Raw genomic sequence first — 21,075 nt, forward strand, 5'->3', positions numbered from 1 at the left:
GATGTCCTTGAATATTTCCGCCAGTTGGTTAGCACAGGTTTTCATTGCCCGACCAGGGCCTAGCGAGGGTTCACCCTCTTGAAATATGTTCTGACATCAGCCTCCAAGACAGAGATTACAGTGTCGCCAGATGCTGTAGGGATTTGTACAAGTGTAGTTTTACTCTCCTCTTCAAAGTGTGCATAAAAGGTGTTTAACACTTCTGGGAGTAAATCATCGCTGACATCCATGATGTTAGGTTTCACCTCGTAGGAGATAATGTCCAGCAAACCCTGCCACAGCTGACGTGCATCCGATTCCATCTCTAACTTCAATCTGAATTGCTTCATCACTCTTAAAAGAGCTTTTCGTAGGTCATACCTGGGCTTCTTGATTAGTACTGGATCGCTGGTCTTGAATGCCATTGATCTAGCCTTCAGCAGACTATGAATCTCCTGGTTCAAGAAGGTGCAAAATCATCCACACAGGTCTTGGTGAAGTCAGTGACAAGAGGTGTATTTTTTCAGATGACCGGGTGAATCCCTGAATAGTGTCCAGTCCATTGGCTCAGTGCAGTCCTGTAAGTGCTCCCTCAACCATACCTTCTTGATCCTCGCCACTGGTGCTCTGGTCCTTAGTCTTAAATGCTGGATGTGGAAGTACAGCAAGGTGATTGGACTTTCCAAATGAATGAACATGGGATGGCACAGTAAGCATTCTTGACGGTGGTATAAGAGTGGTCAATTGTGTTGACTCCTCTGGTTCCACAGGTGATAGGCTGGGTTAGTGATAGATGTTCAGAGACTTCTTCAAGCTGGCCATGTGGAAATCCCCTGCAATAATAGGGAAGGAAGGCAAGAGGGTGAGCTTCTTCATGACTGCTGGTCCCAGTGCACATGTCCTCCAGTGCCTGCCTGGCGTTGGCCTTTGCTACAAGATGATGGCGGAAAACTCCCTCGGCACATACAGTGCATGACACTTGGCCGCTAGGTGTTCCAGCTAGGACAGAACCATCACATCAATGCACCACAATGAGCTAATCATGGAGCAAACTCCCCGTCCTCTACATTTACAGACTCAGCTGACCTGTCTTTGGGTGAATGGTGAAGCCCTTGGGCTGCAGTGCTGTATCTGAAATGGTGGGTGTAAACCATGCTTCCACAAAGTAAAGTACACAGCATACCCTGATGTCCCTCTGATTCAGCAATCTTGCTCTCAGGGCTTGAATTTTATTTTCCAGAGACTGTGCATTTGCCAACAGGATAGTTGGGAGTGGGAGTTTCATTTGTTTGTACCTGTAGCCCAGTGCTCCTTCCATGCTTCTGTTTTCTTAAAAGGGAACTTCACTGGTGATTGAGTCTGCCGTCCAAGATTTGTCGATTTTGAGGATTGATAGATTTTTTAAAATATCTTAAAACAATGTTGCTTACTAAAGTACCCAAGGTTGTGACTGTGGATTTCAGCTGTAGTAGCTTAAGCAGGAACATTCGATAATTCCCATCAGAGCTGCACACAGAGAGTCACATATCAGCGTTGTCTTGACACCTTACTTCCTGTTACCCATTCTTACTTCCTGTTACCCATTCTTATTCCCTATTACCCATTTGTACTCCTTGTTACCCATTCTTACTGTCTGACCCTAAGTATCCCCACAGTAACCTCTAACATTGTAAATATCCACACTAACTCCTAACCATGAGAATGTCTAAAGTAAACAACAGCCTTGGACACCCACAATAACCACTTACCCACAGAATTTTCTACAGTAACCTCTAAGAAAATCCACAGGAACCACGAGCCCTAACCACACATACAGCTCACAGTGATCTCCAGCCCTGAGAATCTCCACAAGTGGCCCCCCAACAAATGAACTCCAAACAGCACACACAAAATGCTGGTGGAACACAGCAGGCCAGGCAGCATCTATAGGGAGAAGCACTGTCGACGTCTCGGGCAGAAACGTGGACAGTGCTTCTCCCTATAGATGCTGCCTGGCCTGCTGTGTTCTACCAGCATTTTGTGTGTGTTGTCTGAATTTCCAGCATCTGCAGATTTCCTCATGTTTGCTCTTTAAATGAACTCCATGGTGCTTGAAATTATATATAGAACATACTTCTTTAGCTTCCATATGATCCGGGAAAGAAGGTTTTTTTTTAAGTGAAGTAGAATCTGTGATAGCATGGCTCTGCAGAACATTCAGCTTGATGTGTGAAAAGGTTCCATGTCCGTCAAATTGGTATCTTGACTTCCAAACCTAATGACTACATGGTACTTTAATAGAAGATTAAGGCTTATTCGTGGAGTGACAACAAGTTATTTTGGAGGGATGTTGGATAATGCATTGTGGTGAACATATGAGGTGTTTGGGAAATACATCAATTCGGGCAAGGTTGGTTCAGGGTGCAGCATTGGCACAGCTTGAGGCACTGTTGCCTTACGTCCCCAGTGACCCAGATTCGATCCTGACCTGTAACGCACAATCTGTGGTTTGGTAGTTTAGCTGGTCATTGTAAATTGCCATTAGTGTGCGGACGAACAATAAAGTCGCACGATGGGAATAGGGGGGAGAATAAAAATGGGATCAGTTTAGGGTTAATGCTAATGGGTGCTTGATGGTCAGCACGATCTCAATAGGCTGAAGGGTCTGTTGTATGACTTTAACAAACCTGGATCAATTATTCACTGAAGTACCCTGGATGGCAAACGAAAGCATCAGTGTGAGCACTGAGATTTAGGATTGTTCCCACCAGAGCAGTGAAAGTCAAGGGGAACCCCAATGGAAGATTTTAAAACCAGGAAATGTAGAGGAGTCTTGACTCAAATGCAGAGTAGCGGAGATGATTTAGCGGTGAGCGATAACTTTAATAAACTGCAAAATAACAAGCCACAGGGGGCCACTAAACAAGAGAGAACAGGTACTTAATATGACAAGGCAACAAGGTTAGTAAAGGCTGGGAGCCTTTGTCTGAGGCTGGCTGGTTCAATAAGTGAACAAGGACCGTGGATGAGAGCAGGGTTTAAGTAGGCTGCAGGTGATGAGTTATTTATTGGAAGATATTTTGTTGATTCATGCCGGGCCTTCCACCTCCAGTGAATGAGATGGTGAAAGTGGAAAAACTACATGAAGCAGGGCACAGTACAAACCTTCAGACTATATAGTTCAGGCTGAATTGTCTTTGCTGCCAAAATCATGACTAACTTGATCAACATTGTCACAAGTTCTTGTCTGGTTGATTTTGGAGTGACGTCACTCTGTTGTGTTTAGTTTCAGTCGGATTGCTGTACAGCTGGAATGTCACGCTCAGGCACGTCTCAGGAGGAGCTGCGCATTGTTGAAGGGCAAGGTCAGTCCAGCGATTCAGGCCCTTCAGCTGATGAGGTTAACAACAACACCTGCACAGGTATGCACTACACTGGCAAACCCACAGCACTGTATATTACCGTGGTTGAAGCTGGTGGTGCTGGGATGTGCATGTTTCAGAAGCCAGGAGCTATTTGGGAAATGGTATTACCTTCTCAGGATAACTACATGCTAGCTAGGAGGGCACCTCTTCACATCTGGTGTCTTCCCAGATAAGTGAAATCAGCTGACAGAAGATTCCCATCCCTGGATAGAGCCAGCCACTGAAACCACTACACATTCCGTGCCTTTTTTTTCATTCCTGCTTTTATTTGTTGATTGCATACCAGGCAGTACAAGGGACTTACGCTGGATAGAAAACTGTCAACGTGTTATTGGAACCAGTTAGTGGTTGGATGTAACAAACCGTGTTGGATATCTGTCTTCTTTAAAAGCAGATATACAACACTGTGGCAAACAATCAGGTCAGTAAGACTAATTGAGTAGCTCTTTAGAAGAACAGGCACCAGTGTAGAGGGCTGATTGGCCTGTGCCCACACTAAGGGATTTTGTGATTATAGTGTTCTCGTGCAGTGAGTTGACACTCTGACTAAACACCAAGTTAAACAGGAGCCAATGAAGACAGGGTCACAGTAAGATTAACCGTTTACTGTTCACTCTTCCACATTAATGTCTGGTAAAACTTGATAAAATAATACAAAATATATACATTATCTGTTTCCTTCTTGGCATCACATTTGTATCATAAATACTTGTAAAAGTAAAACTACAACAAACTATATTACACTAAAGTCTCATTGAAGTACAACATACAGTCAGAATCTACCTACGCCATCAACAGCTTTAAATAGACTCCAACACAAACCTTCCAACAATGCTTTCAGTAGCACAAGAAAATAAACCTCATCAACCGTCATTTCTTTTAACAGAATCAGCGTTAACATTTTTACTTCAACATATCGACTGTCATATGAACTTACGGCATTGCTTCTATGATGTTCCTTAGTGGGTAGAAATTGAGTTTTTCTCATGTTGATCCTGCACACACAAGCCCCCGCCTTCCCGTTTCTCCAAACCGGAGTTTACCCACAAGACGCGGTGAAACCGGGTGTGACGTCATCACAGATAATGAATTTACCTTCAACAACTGCAACATAGTTATCAACCTTTAACTTTAACTAGAAAATAGTTACAAATAAGTATTTAAAGCAAAAATGTAATAAAGCTAAATAAATGCCTTAAGGGCAACACAGTGATGCCCTCTTCTTGGTTCCTGTTGAGATTGTGGCTCATGGACAACAGAAAAAGAAGGGTTGTCTGTGGAGTCGCAGGGCGAGAAATTACTCCAAGACATATTTTGGCTTTAAAATGTTATTGTGATGTTTTCTGTGAAAGTTACAGAAAGAACTGAAACATCAGGTGTGAGATTCCCAGAACAACATTGTCAGGTTTCCCTGTTAATGCCACAGTGAAGTTGAAGTTCCGCTGTGATGTTTCACTACTTTTCTCAGTTGACAGAGTAACCCTACAGGTGTGATCATTGCAGCCACAGTCAGGCAGCACAGGACAGTGTTGCCACTGAGTGAACAAATGTTATATCAGTAGGAGGTAGGTGGGGTCAGGGTTCCCAGGGAGTCAGAAGTTCTGCATGGGCTGGTGCAGAAGGGGTGTGCATGGGGCCATGAAGACCCATAAGGTAGTCCTGACAGGAAGATTCTGGGAGAAGGACATGAATCAAACAGTGTAGGCAATGCTTGTGTATTCTCTGTGTTTCCTGGGGGACAAATTTCCATGACTATAGAGTCAAAATGAATCTACATAATACAGGGTGTATTACAGTGTCAGTGGCAAAAGTCACTGCATTCAGTCTGGAGTGGTCCTGAGTCTAGGAAGCTGAGACTAGCTGTGCTCCTGACCTCTCTGGATACAGTGCAGTGTCTCCACCAAGGCCACTGAGGAGGTAGGAGGTAGGCAGTCAGGAAAGTTTGCAGTCACTGGATCGGTGGGGTGAGGCAGTGGTAGTGGGCAGCAGTCTAGGACTGTCCAAGCACTTGCTTTTGGAGTTGAGAGTTACATTGCTGCTTCCCAAAGTCCATGAGGAAGACATATCTGGGCTTCCAACAGTCTGCTGTGGTCAGGGTCATGACTGATGTAAGGCTTTGTAAGCAGCAGTACAGGATTTAGTCGTGAGTATGTTTAAGATGGCCTGCATGTCCTTACTTTATAAACAGGAACTTTCTCCATGTATGGTTAAAATAGTTATGGGCAAGAGTGAGACATGAACCTTTAACCCTCGCTATTTTAGATATCCACTCCATCACCACCAACTTAAACCAGTTTTGACCTTGTGCGAGATTGGGGATAAATGTGTGTGGTTTTGTCTCCATTTTGCAGCCACTCAGGAGGAGCTGGAGAGTCCAGTGAAGTCACCGGTAGATGCACAGGTAGATGGTATAGTAGAACATCTCAGGATTGGCAGCAACTTCACTTTCAGAGTGACTGTCTTACAGGCATCGAGTATCTCAGCTGAATATGCCGACATCTTCTGCCAATTCAAGTAAGTATCCTGTAGAAACACATTGCCGTGCCTATGGATGGCATAGTAATTGCCACTGAGAAGTGATCCATTTATCCCATTAAGAGAGTCATCCCTTTATCATGATGCCATAGCACCATCTTACCCACACCACTACCATCTTCTTAAAGCACTTAAGAGTTCTTGTTTAGCAAGGTGGGGTGGGGAAGGGGTAAAATAGCCTAATGAAAGCTTGTGATTTTGCCTATATTTGCAGCACCCCAAGAATCTGATATACTGAACCAGTACTATGACTAAATTGTATGTAATGCTTCCAACAAAGGTCTATCCGTGATTTTACTTCTTTTTTTACTTTGCTACAGTTTCATCCATCGCCAAGAGGAAGCCTTTTCAACGGAACCGTTGAAAAACACAGGCCGAGGACCCGCACTTGGTTTCTATCACGTGCAGAATGTGAGTCGGTATTCTGGGTGCCCATGCAGTACTCTATCACACAAACTGTAGGGGCTGTTAGTGAGATCTCACTGTGCAGTCCTGGCCATCCAGCAGAAGCAAGACAATAACACTGATCCTCAAAGGACCAATTCTGTACCCAGTTCCCTTTTAATCTCAGTGTACTTGTAGAATCTTTTAGAAGCTTCCTTTACATTTTCTGCCACAGCTATTTCATATCCTCCTTTTGCTCTCCTAATTTTTTTTTCTACAGTATGCCTCTATATCCCTTTCAATCTTTCAGGGACTTACTAAATCTCAGCTGCCTGTGCTTGACATGTCTCCTTTTCCCTGACCGGGGTTTCTTAAACCTTCCAGCTTTTCTCTTCACTCTAACAGGAACGTTTTCTGTTCAGTTCAGTTCAGTTTCAGTTTATTGTCATTTAGAAACCACAAATGCAATGCAGTTAAAAAATGAGACGACGTTTCTCCAGAATGTCATGTGCTTTTGTGATATCATTCTGGAGGAACGTTGTCTCATTTTTTAACTGCATTGCATTTGTGGTTTCTAAATGACAATAAACTGAAACTCCAAGATCTCACTTTCAAAAGCCTCCCACTTGCCTGAGGTTCCTTCACCTGCAGCCAGCGTTTCCCTATCACCCTTTGCAAATTCCTGTAAAATTAGTCTTGCCCCAAATTAGTACTTCTTCCTGTGGAAGAGTCCTATCTTTTCCCATTTAAAGACAGGAGAGAGGAAAAAAACAGACAACCATGGGCTAGTCAACCTAAATGGTAGGGACTTATAGAGATATTAATTGGGCTAGAACTACTCAGGTTGTGGGAAAGTACAGGCAATTAAATGAGAGAACATTGGTTTGGCTCAAGGTACATTCTATTTACTAATTCAATGTGGTCCTTTCATAAAGTGACAAAGAGGTAATATTGGTAATATTGCTGACGTTGACCAGATGTACATGCGATGCTCAACAAAATATTATTCAATATGCTTATTAGCAAATGCCCTTGCAATTAAAAGAGTAATGACAAAACGGATCAGATTCAGGAAACTGAGAGTAGTGGGAAAAGGGAGACACAAGAGAATGCAGATGCTGGAATCTGGGCAAACAAGCAAAATGCTAGAGGAACTCAGAAAGTTAGTCAACATCGGTGGAGGGAAATGAACGTTTGTCATTTCGAACAAAAAACATGGAAAATGCAGTAAACAGTATGTGCAACAGTATAAAATACCAGGAGAACCTCACCAGCTTGCCATGAAAAATGACATATTAAAGGCATAATTTATCCTGTTGATAATATTTAGTATGAAAAATGAGAGCCAGAACAAGCTAAGTTTTAAAGAGGCTGCAAGAATGTTTTCAAATGTTTTTGAAAGTGGTAGGACAAGTTGAGAAGGTTGTTAAGAGAGCATATGGTTGTATTGTAGCAGCATGGAACACAAAAGTGAGGGATTTGTCCAGAATTCCTGTTAAAAATGGTTAGGGAAACTGCAGTATTGTGTTTATAGTTACATGACATTCTGTAGATGCCAAAATTCTTAAACAACACACACAAAATGTTGGAGGCACTCAGCAAGTCAGGCAGCATTAGAAGATTGCCCACAGCAAGGCAGTGGACTCTGCTATATTGACAACAGCTGCCTCCAGCCTCAACCCAGACCCCCTCCAGACTGTCGTACCAGCTGTCTCCAGGCTGAGACCTTTCTCACTGTGGCCTACTGCTCCTCTTCTTCCACCACTGTCCCCCACCATCCCATGGCCTATCGGTGTCCCCTCTACCCTTGCCCCCTTCATTCCTCCGAGCCCCTATTTTCCTCCCACCACACTTTCCCTGAACAGTCCAACACTCCTCTCTTATCTGATCCTTCCATGAACCCAGTTCCACCCTGTGCTATGTATTCACCATACTCTTTGCTTTACCCCTCTGTGAGGCAGAATGTTCTGTCTTCAGCAAGGGCCTTATCTTTGTCCCCTTGCACCTCAATGAGTTCTGCGCCTGACATAATGACATAAGCTCTTTTTCTGTCACCTCCATCTCCCAGCCTACTTCTTTGACGAGAATTCCCACCGATGACACCTTCTCCCATCTTCAACTCTGTTCTTCTGCACCCCACATTAGCCTTCTGCCTGTTCTAGACCTTTTCATCTCTTAACTGCTGATGGGACATCAACTGTCTCAACTTCACCTTTCCTCTAGCCTATTTTAACCCAACCCCCCTCTGAACGGACAGCCTTCGCACTCTCTGCCTCAGTCCCAACCTCACCATTAAAACCCACAGACAAGGGTTCTAGCAGGTTGACCTCTTCCTTGCTAAGGCTCTCAGACACCTCCTCTTACTTCACCAATGCACAAGACCCCACGAAGGAGCACCAGGCCATTGTTTCCCGCACTATCACCAACCTCATTAACTCTGGTGATGTCCTGTCCAGTTGCCACCAACCTCATGGCTCCTGTCCACACTGCTTGATTCTAGTTCCTACCCAAGATCCACAAACCTAACTGTCCCAGTAGGCCTATTGATTCTGCATACTCCTGTCCCACTGAACTTATGTCCGTATACCTTGGCTCCATTTTGTTTCCCTTGGTTCAGTCTCTTCCTATCTACATCCGTGACACTTTACATGCTCTCCGTCACTTCAATTACTTTCTGTCCCCTGGCCCAGATTGCCTTATTTTTATTATGAACATCCAGTCCCTACACACTTCCATTCCCATCAGAAAAGATTTAAAGCTTTCTGCTTGTCCCTTGATAACAGAACTAACCAGTTTTTCTCCACCATCACCCTTTTCCATCTAGTGGAAATAGCCCTTACCCTCAACAATTTGTCTTTTGGCTTCTGCAACTTTCTCCAAACTAAAGGTATAGCTATGGGCACCTATATGGGCCCTGGTTATGACTGCCTTTTCATTGGCTATGTAAAACAGTCCATGTCCCAAGCCTACACTGGACATACTCCTCAACTTTTCCTGACATGTTTGTCCATGGACTCTTCTACTGCCATGGAGGGTTCAAACTCAAGGTGGAGGAGCAGTACCTCATGTTCCGTCTGGTTAGCCTCCAGCCTGGTGGCCTGAACATCAATTTCTCCACATTCCAGTAAGTTCTTGCCACTGCATTGCTGCTTCTATTCACTCTCCATTTTGGTTACTCTCTTACCTCTTCTCCTTACCTGCCTTCTTGTTCCCTTCCTTTTCTTTCTTCCATGGTGCACTGTGCTCTCCAATCAGATTCCTTCTTTTACAGTCCACCTACCCCATCCTAGCTTCTCACATTACCCCCCTTCCCCACCCACCCACACATCTTACACCTCACCTGGTCTCACCTATCAGCGTCCCCTCCCCCATCTTATTCTGGCTTTTGCCCCCCTTCCTTCCCAGTTCTGATGAAGGGTCTAGGCCTGAAACATCCACTTCATTCATTTCCGTGGATGCTGCTGAGTTCATCCAGCATTTTGTGCGTGTTACCTCTTTTTTCAACTATTCCTTTGATCTGAACAAATCAGAAACCTAAAGCTTCTGCAGCAGTGTAATTGAAGGGGTCCTTGCATGAGCAAAGTTCCTCACCATATAACCATATAACAATCACAGCACGGAAACAGGCCATTCCGGCCCTCCTAGTCCGTGCCGAACTCTTAATCTCACCTAGTCCCACCTACCCGCACTCAGCCCATAACCCTCCACTCCTTTCCTATCCATATACCTATCCAATTTTACCTTAAATGACACAACTGAACTGGCCTCTACTACTTCTACAGGAAGCTCATTCCACACAGCTATCACTCTCTGAGTAAAGAAATACCCCCTCGTGTTTCCCTTAAACTTTTGCCCCCTAACTCTCAAATCATGTCCTCTCGTTTGAATCTCCCCTACTCTCAATGGAAACAGCCTATTCACGTCAACTCTATCTATCCCTCTCAACATTTTAAATACCTCGATCAAATCCCCCCTCAACCTTCTACGCTCCAATGAATAGAGACCTAACTTGTTCAACCTTTCTCTGTAACTTAAGTGCTGAAACCCAGGTAACATTCTAGTAAATCGTCTCTGCACTCTCTCTAATTTATTGATATCTTTCCTATAATTCGGTGACCAGAACTGTACACAATATTCCAAATTTGGCCTTACCAATGCCTTGTACAATTTTAACATTACATCCCAACTTCTGTACTCAATGCTCTGATTTATAAAGGCCAGCGTTCCAAAAGCCTTCTTCACCACCCTATCTACATGAGACTCCACCTTCAGGGAACTATGCACTGTTATTCCTAGATCTCTCTGTTCCACTGCATTCCTCAATGCCCTACCATTTACCCTGTATGTTCTATTTGGATTATTCCTGCCAAAATGTAGAACCTCACACTTCTCAGCATTAAACTCCATCTGCCAACGTTCAGCCCATTCTTCTAACCGGCATAAATCTCCCTGCAAGCTTTGAAAACCCACCTCATTATCCACAACACCTCCTACCTTAGTATCATCAGCATACTTACTAATCCAATTTACCACCCCATCATCCAGATCATTTATGTATATTACAAACAACATTGGGCCCAAAACAGATCCCTGAGGCACCCCGCTAGTCACCGGCCTCCATCCCGATAAACAATTATCCACCACTACTCTCTGGCATCTCCCATCTAGCCACTGTTGAATCCATTTTATTACTCCAGCATTAATACCTAACGACTGAACCTTCTTAACTAACCTTCCATGTGGAACTTTGTCAAAGGCCTTGCTGAAGTCCATATAGACTACATCCACTGCCTTACCCTCGTCAACATTCCTCGTAACTACTTCAAAAAATTCAATAAGGTTTGTCAAACATGACCTTCCACGCACAAATCCATGCTGGCTACTCCTAATCAGATCCTGTCTATCCAGATAATTATAAATACTATCTCTAAGAATACTTTCCATTAATTTACCCACCACTGATGTCAAACTGACAGGTCTATAATTGCCAGGCTTACTTCTAGAACCCTTTTTAAAAGTTCTTAAAACTTTTTATCACCAGTTCTGATACCCTGAGTTATGTGGATCCTTTTAAATACTTATCTCCTGTGAGTGTGTTCTTTTAATCCACAATGTCAGTACTCCTTCCCAACCTACCACGGCATCCATATCCCCTTCCCTGTCATTTCCAAGCACTGTTGACTCAATCCACTAGGTGATGATCTGCTCCTCTGGACTGTCAAACCACAATCAATGCACTCACCCAACCCTTAACTGAAATTCCAACACAACCCCCTCCCTCCTTGAGCCCGTAAAGCATGCAGCATGTGTAGGGTTAAGCTTAAAATAGAAGACTCTTGATAGGGTTGTTGAATGGTGCACACATTGTTGGCCCACTGCATCAACCCACCAGGCTCCAGAGCTGCTGATCTGAAGTTTCACCATTGGAGGAGTTCGGGGACTGGAAGATCAAGTGTAAGGAAATTTGGGCAAATCAGGGATTGTGAATCACGAGCTTCAGGAGTTTGTGTTGAATGGGTAGCAACAATCAGAATCTGAATGAGTTGAGGGTAGGTCGGCCTCCCATGTAAACCAGACATCTTTAGCTCTAATCTTTGCACATGCAGTATTGTAGAGTCATGCAGCAACCCAGTCCACGAGAGTGTGCTCTGCTACCTGTCCTGTTAATGGCTGTAGCAGTCTGGAAACTTCATTCTTTTGTTTACATCTTGAAGTGTATTTGAAAGATTTATTCTTTTTACAGATTGCAGTGGAGGTGACCAAATCCTTCATAGAGTATATCAAGACCCAACCTATTGTCTTTGAGGTATTTGGACACTACCAACAGCATCCATTCCCGCCTCTCTGCAAGGACCTCATCAGGTACACTCTCCTGCTGTATATCACTCAATGCCACATTATCAAGAAACAAGTATCAGGATTAAATGTAGTCAGCAGATGCATTTACACGTATTAAGAATTTGTTGTGTGTTGGTCAGGGCAGAGCATGTAACAAATAACACTAGCATTCAACAATTATAAAGAATTGCATAACATACAAAGAAGTATATATAAATAAAAAGCTAGTATCTCATTCCTTGTAGCCATAGAGGTTCTACATAATTCTTTAGTTTTACTTGTAGTGGGTGGGGAGGATCTAAGATTAGACTAACTGTTCAAGGACATGAAAGTCCAAATGTATATCAACTAAGGAACAATACCTGATTGAAGGAGATAAATCACCCCGTGTCTATGTTATCTATAGAATTTATGAGTGATACTCCTGCTGCAGGCACTACACAGAGGCCAAACATTAATTAAAAGCCTTCTTCTGAGCTACTGCTTCAGGTTGAAGATGACTTACTTCAGTTTTGTCAACTCTGAGGAATGGCCAACTCTTCAAATGGGTGGGCAGTTTGTGAGATGGTGCTCTGTTTCCATTGCTTGCATTAGTCTTTTGGTTTGGTCCAAGTGCATCCAGTCAAATATTCTCAATGTCATTAAGAATGCTTCTCAATGTTGAGAGATCATGGGCCAAGGATTCTCAGGAATCAGTGAGGCTGTTGCAATTTTTTCAAAGATGTTTTAAGTGGATTCTTCAATCTTGTGCCCATCTGGTAATGGCTTCCTGTCACACTGCTCAGAAAAGAGTATCAGTTTGGTTTGCCTGGTTTCAGGCCTGTGCACTGAAGACAACGAAGTAGAACTAGGCTCTTAGCACTGGACATATTGCCTTAAAGAAGCTGTATAGTTCACTTATCCTTCTGTAACTTCGGGGGGGGTTTTGGAGACAACATTGCTGATATCTTGAAGTGTCTCCAGTAGGTAGTCCAGAAACACAAAGCCCTGGTTAGAACATAGCTGGTGTGCCTAGTTCTGTTCTGTGCACCACATCCTGGAAAGGTATAATCAGATGGAATGACGGATGAAATGCTGGAAAGATTCTTGAATTCCAACACCAATCATGAGAATGGGTAACAGAAGTTGCTATCTATTTGCTGAGACTTAGAATTGATCTCAGTTTTCAAGACAATAAAACTGGCAGAGTGGATAGAGTCTATCCAGTGCTTGGCAGACTAGTAGCAGACACATAACAAAAACTGAGTCAGATCTTTTAGGAAGCCAATTAAGAAAGTTCTGCAAGGAAATTGGTAGAAGTTTGTTCCTGTCTTCTGCACATTCTGTTCAGGCAAAGTCAATCATTAATCAGAGATTGATACGTTTTATTGATAAAAATATTAAGGATTGGGGGCAAAAGTGAGAGGATGGTCACAGATCAACCAAATTCTCATGAAACATTGTAAGAAGGTAAGAGTCTATGTACTGTTCTTCTGTTCCTATGAACAGCAGTTTAGTTGTCATGCCCCCATAGATTGAGTTCATTCCTGGAGAAATTTTTTCTTTACACTTTGTCAGCCTCTGCATTAAACAACTCAGCTGGGAATTCCACAGTGTAAAGTGCTCCAGGGAATGAATCATCTATTTATGGTACCACATGCTGATGTAATCTGGCTGGTGATCTTCTCTCAATAGACACTCGGCTTCATTCTACTAAAAGAGGTTTTCACCTATTTCTCTCTCCTTTTCTCAGCCCGTTAAGACCATCTCGCAGGCAGTTCCCTCGGGTGATGCCCTTATCTAAACCAGGTGAGACAAATAAAGCTCTTCCATGCTTTACTTCTGATCTGCATAGAAACACAGAGGCTGGATGTTAAGTAGGAAACTGCATAAGACCATCCTTTACCCAATCATAAGCCATTTTACTGGCTTTCCAGATGTCCTTAAAAATGACTATAGCCTCCCTAGTTTTGTAAACTAGGAGCTGAATTTCATTGCCATCACCAAAACTGAGTGATCATCAACTGGAGGTGTTGATCCTGCCATACCTGGGTCCCATGCCTATTGTGCTCAGTTTGCTCATCCTTCATCCAAAGAGGAGCTGGTTGCCTCCGGGAAACCACTGAGTCGGCAATCTCAGGATAGTAGGAAAAAGAAAAAAAACAAGTATAATTGTAAAGATCTTGATTAACATGCTCAGAGAATGGATTTTGGAATGTCAGGAAGATCAAATGTGGGCAAACACCAGTGATTAACTTTGCAGATTCCATGACAACTCTTGTCGTTTTACTGCAGCCTTTCTGCACTGCCATGAGTGCAACTCCCAAAACCCCTCCCACCACATCTTTCTTAAGATGCCAGCCTCTGACCTCGGAAACAATATACCACATCAACCCTCCTCACATGTTGCTAGGTGTGACTGTTACTGGAGAGCTTTCGCCAAGTTCCAGACCCATGATCCTGGCCATGCACATTTCCATCGCAGGAGAATGCCAGCAGAGCTGATGACACACAGTGGAATAGGGTCAAAAGAAAGCAACCCTGTAGCTACCTCGTGCCCACCTCAGATAATAATTCATTTTATACTTTGAGCAACACAACACAGAGGCAGTGAAGATAGCAAGAGCTCAAAATGTACTTTGGATGAAAAGTTTAACCGAAGGTGCCAGAAATGGTCATATTGACCATATTAACCAAGTCTAGTGCGACCTACTTGCCAGACTGGTGAGAGCAGCCGTTCCTCATGTGATATTAGACATGGTTCATGGTTCTACAGTGCCACCTTACCTGAGAAGTGCACTGTTCTTACCAAGTACTATCAGGGCGGAGAGCTGGTTGTGGCTCTGGCCTCAGTTCCCAAAGTAAAAGTGCCTGAAATAGAGATATTTCCCAGGGCTGGATAATATCCAAGGTCAGCACTAAAGTTTTCTCTAGCACTTGGAGGAGTGGGAATACTAACATGTTTTCCTTTCTTCATTAGACAGCCTGTCAGAGTTGATGCAACGTCATGATGTCTGTTGTTTTCTGTTTCCATTATACATCTGGCAGAGAACGAGAAAGCACTTGTTTTGATTAGACACCTGATGCCTAACGGGTTGAGCCTTCCGTTCCTGGATTCGCTGTCCATGCACGCCATGTCTGCTGCTAGTGTTGCTGTTTCCTATCTCTCCGAGGAGGAGGATTATGCTCCCCTGCCCCTCCCCAATTACCCTGGCTGTGCTGTCAGGAAAGCCCAGGCACATGGTTTGTAATAATGGAGCCTGTTGGAAGTCTCTTTGATTGGATACTTTGCCCATTATCAGTGGCTAATTCATCGCCTAATCCCACAACTATTAAAGTGCTCTTGGTACTTCTCACTACTGTACAGTAAAACTCTGATAATCCGGTATCCTCACGGCTTTGCTGCAATCAAATAGGTTTCCCAGATAACTGGATATTACTCCTTTTAGTCCAAGATACTGTTAATTATTTTTTTTTAATTTATTACACAATAATGCATTAACTTCTCTAATGAACTCAGTGAGTTTAAGCAGAATGGGAAACAGAGCCCCATTGAATTTAAAGGGAGCCCGAGAACCAGGATTCAGTCAGTAAAAGTTTGGCAAAAATCAATACAAACTGACTCCTACAAGCTCTTTGCACCCTGGATCCAGCTGCAAACCCATCCTCATGTCTCTGACTGAGGCGTTCTCCACCCTGACCAGGGCTCCAGCTGCACGCCCAGTAATATACAACCAACCTCAGAAGCATGTGGATGCATGGATGAATACTGATGCTGTAGTGTACTAACAAGTGAGGCAAAACCAATGGAATTTCCAAACAATTGGATACCAGATCTTTGGAGTTTTGCTGTACCTAATTCATCTCCACCATGGATAACTCATCTTCCCCACTTCCTGTCCTTTATGAATATGAACTCTAACTCACAAACTCAGGACATTTTCCTTCCCACTGAACATATAATATAGTGGTCCACTCTCCTCTCCTGTCAGGTTCCTTCTTCTCCAGTACTCCACCTTTCCCATCTACCCAGCTTCACCTATCACCTGCTAGCTTGTCCTCCTTCCTTTCCCCCACTTTTTTATTCTGGCATCTTCCTCCTTTCTTTCCAGTCTTGATAAAGGGTCTCAGCGCAAAACGTCAACTGTTTATTCATTTCCATGGAAGCTGCCTGACCAGCTCGGTTCCTCCAGCATTTGTGTGTGTTGCTCTGGATTTCCAGCATCTGCAGAATCTCTTGTGTTTATAATGTAGACCCTCACCATGGTAGGAAGTGGCTGTAATCAGAAACTGCCATGCATTCTTCCTTTCCCCTTTCTTCTTCTGTTCTTTGATTTGGACCAGACGAAGTAAAGCATTCTTTTTCTGGTGGAACTTCAGTCTGTAAATTTCAGCATCCTCCCTAGAGGAGAGTATTTTTTTCTGCGGGTTCCCAAGTATTGATATATGAGAACCTATCATTCTGTTTGCTTGTATAAAATGCTGATCCCCGGTTTGTCCAACTCACTTCCCTTGCCCCTGGTGATGTACCCAATTCAAAGCCACTTCCCATAGGACACAACAGTGTGTCATTTCTCAGTCCTGTGTTTCACTCAGTAACAAACAACAGTGGACAGGAGTGTGCAACAAAATCAAAAATAGATATGACTTCAGAAAAAAATTGGCATATTTGATATTGATGCCAGTGTTGGGGTTTCTTTACAAGCCTAAGCAGAACCTAAGATGGAATATTTCCCTAAGGTTTATGTCAAATCAGTGATGAACAAAGTTGAGGTTTGTTTTTAAAGGCAACAAAAGAGAGGTCCTTGGTGCCTCTTCCCAATGGAAAACAAGGCTGAAGTGTTAGAAGGCACCAAATTTACAATTGAAAGCCAAAAATATACAGATTCATAATTGAGCTGTTTTGGAGCCAATCATATCTTGTAAGACAGTGCACACTGAGTCCATTGCTGTTATTCAATCACACTCAACTGTTGTCCTTTAATTTAAGTATGTTATTTTTGATTCAAGAAAGCTCAGATCTCAATTGAGTGCCCTTGGTCAATGGTCAGGGGTAAGAATATCTGTTCCAATCATCCTCTGATGTGATTGAATCTTTCATCGTGTGAGATAATCTCAACAAGGGAGGTTATTCTTTCAGAGGAGAAGGGAAGGAAGCTGAAAATCATATAGATTGCATTATTATACAGAGAGGAATGCATACTTAGTGGTAGGATTTAGCAGTTTGGATTTCTAATTGAAGTAAACGAGTCCCAGAGCAAAAGCCAAAATTCTCTGCTATTTTTTTCAATTTAATTCCTTTAGTTCCAATTCACTCCAACAAGAACTGGAGAGGAAGGTGGAGTGTGATGTCACAAGAAAGTGCTGCTAACAAGAACTCATTTTAATTCTAATTAGTATTAGGTTTGTTGGATGACTAATTCAACACAAGCATGTGGAATAGTGAAGTTCTCAGGTTTGATGGAACCTCTGAATAAAATCATATTTCTGGCGCATTTTTTAATTTATCAATGTGTGAATCACCCTTAAAAATCCACAATCAGAAAGATAGAATGTATGTGAATATAGGTGAGATTGGTCGGTGCTGTGTGTTGTGTGGTCTTTATTCTTGACTCTCCTGTGTGCCTGCTGTGTTTTGTTTCATTTTTGATCTTACATAAGGCAGTGAGCTTTTGTTTGATTGTCAGTAGTATTTTGTGTGATACGAATCTTTCAGCGCCCTGTGAATCTAATCTCTAAACTGCTGTAAGGTCCAAAGAAATGTCTGTCTCCTTGAGTTGGCCAACTGCCATAGAAATCTATGATGTAGAAGGAGATAATTAACTCAACATGCCCATAGACTTCAGGTTAAATCCTTACTCCCAGTCCTTGGTCTTTGGCCCTTTCAGTTACTTCAAGTACCCATCTAGGTACGTTATCTAGATACGAGAGAGGGTTCTGCCTCCAGCAGCCTGACCTCTTCAGGATTTAATATTTTTTTCTTAACTCCCTAAATCCCTGCTAAGGAAAACTTTTTAAATGTTTATGTCGCCCATAATTTAAATTTCTCCTCAGACTCCCTTGTTTCAAAATAATCCCAGCCAAGTTATTCCCTCCGATTACCAACTGGAAAAGAATGTTAAAGTAATGATAGAATTGAACCTGTCACTAATTGCATTTTGAAAAATAAAGTAAAGATCAGTTCCTAATTTGCATGCCAACTTTGCAACTGAGCGAAACAGCAGTTTTTTGAACAGATGCTATTGGAAGCTGATGATAGCTCCATTTGCAAGCTTTGGGCTCACACTTGGTTGTTTCCATTGCCTTGACTAATGAATTTTATTTCTAGTGCCAGCAACCAAGTTAAGCACCATGAGCCGACCCACGGCAGGGCAGTGTCAGGGCAAGTATGACCTGCTGGTATTCTTCGAGATCTGTGAGCTGGAGGCTACTGGAGAGTAAGTACCATCACCCATTGCAGTATATAACATGAAAAACATCTTGTTAAGCTCAAGTTCCAGCTTCAAAGTTACTCATCAGACCAGATTTTCAAGGCTGCATGTCAAATTCAAGTTTATTTTCATATGCACAAGTACAGTACATGTATGCACAGATGCAAAGAAAAGCTTGCATCAACATCACAGGCACATGGCGTCAGAGATAACTTTCACAAGAAAAACGTAAACTAAATGTAATTATATCAGAAAGAAAACAAAAACGTCTATTGTAGTGCAAAGCGAACATTTCCTTTAATGTTTGCTTGCTTTAGATAGGCAGCAGACTGTAGAACACAATGTCTCCCTCTTCCTTTTGCAGGTATATTCCCGCTGTAGTCGACCACAGAGGTGGAATGCCCTGTCATGGAACTTTCTTACTACACCAGGTACTACCGTATAGTCTCAAATGAGTTAGACTCTTAAGTTTCTGAAAAGTTTATTCTTTTATACGTGTCTCCCCTTCAACAGCCCTTTGCTTTGAATGAAAACTGATCCATGTTAATAAAGACTTGTCAAATTATCAGGTCACAGGTGGTGACAATCATCTCATTTTTGGGTCCCCCACTAGGAGCTTCAGCATTTGTATTTCACATCAATACCGTTCATCTGAACTGAGGAAAGCTAGAGGTCAAAAGTTTTAAGTTGCAGAGGAAGGGAAGGGGAGGGGCGCAGGTATGATGGTCTGTCAAAGGCAGGAGAGATATCAGAAGAGTGGTGGTGGAAGATAATCAGAACTAAAGACTAATGGTTAGCGTAAGGTAAGTGTAAGGGAACTGCAAATAGCACGGAACAATAAATTCTGGGGAAAAAGGTAGGAGAGTGACAAAAACTGCGCCTGGAGCTGTGCAATAGAAGGCTGGAATGGCTGAATAGCTGAAATTCAGTGTTGAGCCTAAAGGTTATTATATGCCTTGTTGGGAGATACTGTAAATCCTCCTGCAGGATCTCAACAACACTTTGCATTCAAAAATGTTTCCCAACCTATAGAAATTTCCCACCAATTCATTCTTTGTTGCAGAAGGTGAGTACTTCTCCTCGAGCTTACATCAAGCTCCTTTGTAACAGTGTAGAACATGGAATAGAAAACAGTCTTTGCTCAGTCAAGAGAGTTTTGTTTATATCCCCTGCCATTTCCAGTTCTGAAGCACTCTGGGAAGGAGTCCCATTGCCCAGGATTAGTGGGAGGTCTAGACGGTGTGATCATAGGTGAATGTACATGATTGTTAGATAGAGGATCAACAATTTGATGTGCTGGCAGTAGGGGCTGATGGTTGGATTACTTAGTCTACAGTCATTTGTCAAGATGGGGTCATCAGTTGTATGGAGTGTGATGGGTAAAGGTGGTTATGGTGGCTGCAGTTGGTAGTCAGGGGACCAGGTGTAATGATACACATAGTAGATGATGTCAGTTGTCATGGGGTACAGTCAGTAGATTGGTAGTGAGGGATGTCAACAGACATGGAGTGCAGTTAGTTGTTGGGGTGGTCAACATGAGGTGTGTTCGGTAGTAAGGGGTTGTGAATATTTGAGGGAATTTCCAGTATGTTCAGAATTTAACAACAGGATTTAGAAATGTCATGAACTGATGGTAACAACAGGGCTCCCTTGCAATGTGAATTGGATTGCAAATGTTTTTTCTTTCATTTCCATTAGTTGTTCTAAACCCCTTCGCAGTCCTGGCGGAATATGGGACATCTTGTTGGATGAGTCATTCTTCAGTGGTTTCTAAATTCTGACCTGCCCTCTCTGTATTCTAGCTCATAGCACCTCTCTGTCTGTATGGCCAGACTTACTTTGATCCCGGTTTTGAGCCTCCTCTTATTTCATCCAATCTCCATTTGCACAGTGGGAGGGAAGGCCACTCCATCCTGAGCCCCACCCCAGTGTGCGACCCACTGGCAAATCAATGTGAGTGTAAAACAGATGCGTGGTGTTGAGCAGGAGTGAGCTTGGGGTGAGAACTGCTGTGAATTCCCCATTGAACAAATTCACTCTTGCAATCAAGTAAATAAGAATTAAGCAAGGAGCAATGTAATCTAGTGAGCTTGTATATTGTTACAGAGATAACTGAGTTACATTTTGCAAATGTAACCCTCTGGTTTGGAGCTTTATCCAATAGGAGCACATATAGATGCTGTCACATACATGTAGCCTGACAGTGGGAGATGTTATCGAAGCCAGGCATTGTAAGGGGAGTATGTAAGTACACGTTTTTGTCAGAGCAGTAGAACTTTTGAGTGTGGTTAAATCACATTATGATAGAAACAGCCCAAAGTAATTTCAGACTTACTGTGTGACATTCTTTTACACAGAACAGCTCACATTTGCAACAGGTTCCTACTGTTGAATGAGAGAGCTTTAATATCATGGTCATGAGAACGTAATGTTTGTGTATTCTTCTTTCCCAGTACCCAGACCTTCCATGTGGAGACTGTCGCAAGCCATAAAAGCTTTGACATAGTATGATTAGAATTAAGTGG

General features: G+C 42.8%; 1 protein-coding gene across 27 annotated transcripts in view; it reads left to right on the top strand.

Moving 5' to 3' along the window:
• The window catches only part of kif1aa (kinesin family member 1Aa), a 399,876-nt gene that overhangs the window by 318,623 nt on the left and 60,178 nt on the right, over positions 1–21,075 (top strand). For all 27 annotated transcript variants that reach the window (XM_073040705.1, XM_073040709.1, XM_073040710.1 and 24 more), the window contains 7 exons: positions 3,245–3,380; positions 5,735–5,897; positions 6,239–6,329; positions 12,046–12,164; positions 13,873–13,928; positions 18,448–18,556; positions 18,915–18,981. In XM_073040705.1, coding sequence (XP_072896806.1) covers positions 3,245–3,380; positions 5,735–5,897; positions 6,239–6,329; positions 12,046–12,164; positions 13,873–13,928; positions 18,448–18,556; positions 18,915–18,981 — 741 coding nt within the window. The remainder of the gene's footprint in view (positions 1–3,244; positions 3,381–5,734; positions 5,898–6,238; positions 6,330–12,045; positions 12,165–13,872; positions 13,929–18,447; positions 18,557–18,914; positions 18,982–21,075) is intronic.

Source organism: Hemitrygon akajei, chromosome 3 (genome assembly GCF_048418815.1).
Source record: "Hemitrygon akajei chromosome 3, sHemAka1.3, whole genome shotgun sequence".
In the NCBI taxonomy this organism is placed as follows: Eukaryota; Metazoa; Chordata; class Chondrichthyes; order Myliobatiformes; family Dasyatidae; genus Hemitrygon; species Hemitrygon akajei.